The sequence below is a fragment of the Penaeus vannamei genome, chromosome 27 (assembly GCF_042767895.1).
Source record: "Penaeus vannamei isolate JL-2024 chromosome 27, ASM4276789v1, whole genome shotgun sequence".
Taxonomy (NCBI): Eukaryota; Metazoa; Arthropoda; class Malacostraca; order Decapoda; family Penaeidae; genus Penaeus; species Penaeus vannamei.
In genome coordinates this window covers 32,429,828-32,434,827 of record NC_091575.1, presented here as the reverse complement: position 1 = coordinate 32,434,827, position 5,000 = coordinate 32,429,828, and the positions used below count along the sequence as shown (strand labels likewise).

At 43.6% G+C, this 5,000-nt stretch overlaps 1 protein-coding gene across 11 annotated transcripts in view; it reads right to left on the bottom strand.

Moving 5' to 3' along the window:
- LOC113804112 (uncharacterized) overlaps positions 1-5,000 on the bottom strand; it is a 148,662-nt gene that overhangs the window by 41,382 nt on the left and 102,280 nt on the right. For all 11 annotated transcript variants that reach the window (XR_011399687.1, XR_011399688.1, XM_070141217.1 and 8 more), the window contains 3 exons: positions 4,768-5,000; positions 1,718-1,880; positions 536-740 (listed from right to left, as the gene is read on the bottom strand). The exon at positions 4,768-5,000 is cut by the window's right edge and continues 5 nt beyond it. Coding sequence is in view for 9 of the 11 variants with exons in the window: in XM_070141217.1 (XP_069997318.1) it covers positions 536-740; positions 1,718-1,880; positions 4,768-5,000 (601 nt within the window). In the remaining 2 variants the exon portion in view is untranslated. The remainder of the gene's footprint in view (positions 1-535; positions 741-1,717; positions 1,881-4,767) is intronic.

Below are 5,000 nucleotides of genomic sequence, written 5' to 3'. Positions count from 1 at the left end.
CGAAACTCCCCCTCCTCCTAATAATAATAAAACCCCCCACAGAGCCACGAACAGATTCTATAACCCGTCCCTCTTGACCTTTGACCGAAACCCCCCTCCTCTTAATAATAATAATAAAGCCCCCACAATGTCACGAGCAGAGATTCTAACCCGTCCCTCTTGACCTTTGACCGAAACCCCCCTCCTCTTAATAATAATAAAACCCCCACAGTGCCACGAGCAGAGATACTAACCCGTCCCTCTTGACCTTTGACCGAAACTCCCCCTCCTCCTAATAATAATAAAAACCCCCTACAGAGCCACAAACAGATTCTATAACCCGTCCCTCTTGACCTTTGACCGATACCCCCTCCTCTTAATAATAATATAGCCGCCCACAGAGCCACGAGCAGAGATTCTAACCCGTCCCTCTTGACCTTTGACCGAAACCCCCCTCCTCTTGTTAATACAGCCCCCCACAGAGCCACGAACAGATTCTATAACCCGTCCCTCTTGACCTCTGACCCCCTAAGAATCAGCGGACCTTCTCGCCTACCTGACGACCCCTTCTGCGTCCACAGTATAACGGTGAGGACACCCTGAGCGAGGGCGTCCCCAGTTCGCTGCTCGGGGACGAAGGCTTCGGTCGAGTGGATGTTGATCTCCAGCTGACCCGGGTCGACCCAGGCGGAGGCCAAGGCGTCCATCACGAGCGAGTGCAACCACGTCTTCAGCACAGGAACCTCCATCATTTGCACAGCCTGGGAGAAGCACGGGAGAAGGGGAGGGGGTTATTTGCACGGGAGAAGGGGAGGGGTTACTTGCACGGGAGAAGGGGAGGATTTATTTGCACGGGAGAAGGGGAGGGGGTTACTTGCACAGGAGAAGGGGAGGGGGTTATTTGCACGGGAGAAGGGGAGGGGTTACTTGCACGGGAGAAGGGGAGGATTTATTTGCACGGGAGAACGGGAAGGATTTATTTGCAAAGCCAGTGAGAATGGCAGGATTTTTTTTTATTATTATTATAGATGTGAAACGTAAGCGACTGCTAGTTATCTTTGTAAAAAATTGAAAAGTTACTATCGTTGCTGCTTTCAGAGGAAAAACATGAGCCGTGTCTCTCTCCTTTAAAAAAAAGAATCTTTGAAATAGGAAATGCATTATCACTGTTGTGAAAGCATAAAAATAAAGAGACGAACCAAAGTCCATTAAGGAGAGTTGTAGCTTATACTGCGTCAGCCAGACAGACAAACTGGCTGATATATAGACAGAAGGAGGGAAACTGTGCCAATATGTCTAGAAAGAGCGGTGAGAGAATAGAAATTGGAGAACAAAGACAGCAAAGAAAAATACACACTAAACACACAAAAAGAGTGAGAGAGAAAGAGAGGGAGAGAGAGAGAGAGAGAGAGAGAGGAGGGAGGGAGGGAGGGAGGGAAGGGAGGAGGGAGGAAGGGAAGGAGGGAGAGAGAGAGAGAGAGAGAGAGAGAGAGAGAGAGAGAGAGAGAGAGAGAGAGAGAGAGAGAGAGAGAGAGAGAGAGAGAGAGAGAGAAAGAGAAGGAAAAAGAAAAAGAAAGAAAGAGAGATGAGAGAGAAAGAAGAAAGAAAAAGAAAGAAAAGTAGAAGAAGGAAACAAGAAGAAAAGAGAAAGAGAGAGACCCAAACAGACAAAGACCCACTCACACAGAAGAACCAAAACCACAAAACAAAAAAAACAAAACCAAGCCCGGAGACCAACCTTGAGGATCCGGACACTGAACCACACTTGGGGCTTCTCGGTGAAGGACAAGGACAAGCGGGTGAGATGGGGGAAGGGCGCCTCCATGTCCAGCGTCGCCGTCACCATCACACGCCCCAACACGGCTAGCTTCTCCACCGCCACGTCAAGGTCCACGCCCATGCTGTCGGCGGGAAGGAGAGGGAGATGGATGACGAGGGGGAGAGGTGGGTGGAGTGGTGGAGTGGGTGGAGGGAGGGAGGGATGGGTGGAATGCGTGGAGGGATGGATAGATGGGTATATAGATAGATGGATGGATGGATATATAGATAGATAGATGGATGGATGGATATATAGATAGATCGACAGATGGATGGATGGATATATAGATAGATGGATGGATGGATGGATATATAGATAGATGGATGGATGGATGGATATATAGATAGGATGGATTATAGATAGGAAGGATGGATGGGTATATAGATAGATGGATGGATGGATATATAGATAGGAAGGATGGATGGATGGATATATAGATAGGAAGGATGGATGGATGGATATATAGATAGATAGGTGGATGGATGGATAGATGAATAATCAGATGGACTGGTGGATGAATAAATGACTAGATAGATAGATTAACAAATAAATGCATTAATAAATGGACAAACAGCTGAATTTCAAAGTAAAGGAATTCCTTGAAGTTATTGCCAATGACTGAACACTTGATTAGAAAAACAAAACGCCGCAGATCATATCAATAGGTCAAGCAACTCAAAACACAATAAGACGAACATCACTGAAAAAAAAGAAATAGAAAAAAGAAAGATATTCGATATTTTTTGTAATAGATTCTGTTGATGTAAAACGCATGTGTTTGCGTATTTACTTTGTGTATTTTTGCGTTATGTTAATTTGTGTGTCGTTAAATAATTGAATCATCATAAGTAATCATATTTAAAATTTAGAGACCATTGGACAAGTACATTCGTGCCTCTACACATATCAACATATTAAACATACATACATACACAAATACATATATATACTATTACATTATTATACTATTGACATATATTGTACATTATTATATATACTGCACACACATTAATACACATACTCACACACACACACACACACACACACACACACACTAGTAGGCAGCTGTTTATATGTCTGTACATATGTGCGTACATATGCATGCTTGTATGCATGTACATATATATGTATGTGATTACATATGTATGTACATAAGAATATATATTTGCACATGTTTTTACACATCTATGTGCATATGTATTTAAATATGGATGTACTGCACATAATTATGTACAAGATGTACGTATTTATGTATGTAAACATGCATTCCTTTAATCTCCTATGTATGTATAACGCATGAAGAACCTAAAGCCAACTTAGTCAATTCATCAATTCATATGTGTGTATGTGTGTATAATGTATTCATGTGTGTATGATGATATGATAATGTGTGTGTGTGCTGTTGTCTATTCTGACTATTTATTATTCAGCTATTCTTCTTCAATAGCTAATGTGTGATGATGACGATGTGTGTGTGTGTGTGTGTGTGTGTGTGTGTGTGTGTGTGTGTGTTTTGTGTGTGTGTGTGTTTTTTGTGTGTGTGTTTTGTGTGTGTGTGTGTGTGTGTGTGTATGTACATATATTTAAAAGTTTTTGTAGTGTGTGTTTATGTGTGTAAGTATGCACATGTGAATATGTGTTTGCATTAGGCTTTTACAACATCTATGTGCATATGTGTGTAAATATGTGATGTGTGTGTGTGTACAAGATGTACGTGTGTGTGTGTGTGTGTGTTCCTTTGTGTGTTTGTGTTTTTGTGAACCAGTGTGTTTGTGTTTTTGTGTGTGTGTGTGTGTGTATTTTGTGTGTGTGTTTTTTTTTTCGTGTATGTTTCTGTGTGTGTTTGTGTGTGTGTTTTTTTTTTGTTTGTGTGTTTTTGTTTGTGTGTGTGTGTGTGTGTGTGTGTGTGTGTGTATGTGTGTGTATGTGTGTATGTGTGTATGTGTGTATGTGGGTATGTGTGTGTATATATGTGCGTGTGCGTATATGTGTGTATGTGCGTGTGTGTGCGTGTGTGTCTGTCTGTCTGTCTGGACGTACGTACGTATGTATATAAACATGCATTCCTTTAATCTCTTGTTTGTATAACACATGACGAACATAAAGCTAGCTCAGACAATCCATCAAAATCCCCGAAAGCTTGGACCCCGGCCCGCCCAAGCAGCATAATCTTTCTTCCGCGAAATGAGGAAGAAAACCTATGACGCATTGTTTTCAAGGACTGAGGAAGCCATTGCGAAGAGCGAAGATCTGATTGGCGAAGATGATTAAGCTTATGGATCGTGATTTATTACGTTGATGTTTTTATTTTGTGTTTTATACATGTATATTGGGAAAATATTGAGACCGAGAGGGAGAGGGAGAATGAGAGAAGGAATGAGAGAAAGAGAAGGAATAAGAGAGAGAAAGAATGAGAGAGAGAAAGAATGAGAGAGAGAAAGAATGAGAGAGAGAAAGAATGAGAGAGAGAGAAAGAAAGAAAGAAGGAAAGAAAGAGAGAAGAAATCGAGAGAGAGAGGCAGAATGAGAGAGAGAGAAAGAATGAGAGAGAGAAAGAATGAGAGAGAGAGAGAATGAGAGAGAGAGAGAGAGAGAGAGAGAGAGAGAGAGAGAGAGAGAGAGAGAGAGAGAGAGAGAGAGAGAGAGAGAGAGAGAGAGAGAGAGAGACAGAAAGACAGAAAGAGACAGAGAGAGAGAGACAGAGAGTCAGAAAGACAGAAAGAGAGAAAGAAAGAAAGAGACAGAGAGAGACAGAGAAGGAGGGAGAGAGAGAGAGAGAGAGAGAGAGAGACAGAGAGAGAGAGAGAGAGAGAGAGAGAGACAGAGACAGAGAGACAGAGAGGCAGAGAGACAGAGACAGAGAGAGAGACAAACAGACAGAGAGAAAGCAAAAGCGAAAGAAACCGAAAAAGCCCCAAAAGAAAAGAAAACAAAATCGAACTCCTCCTCCTCCTCCTCCTCCTGCTTACCCCTTGCCCCCGATCCGCGCCGCCAGCACGGCCGAGAAGGAGTCGGAGTCGAGCGCGAGGTCACACAGCAGCGCCACCGTGTGCGTGGGGGCGTGGTCGAGTCCTGCAGGAGGGCGCGAGGGGCACAGAGGCCGGCGGGAGACCCCCTCCACCCCCGGCGTGCTGACATCCCAGGCTCGGATGCTACGGATGACGGGTGTTCGGTCGCCGAGGGAGAGCTGCTTCAGGCTGAT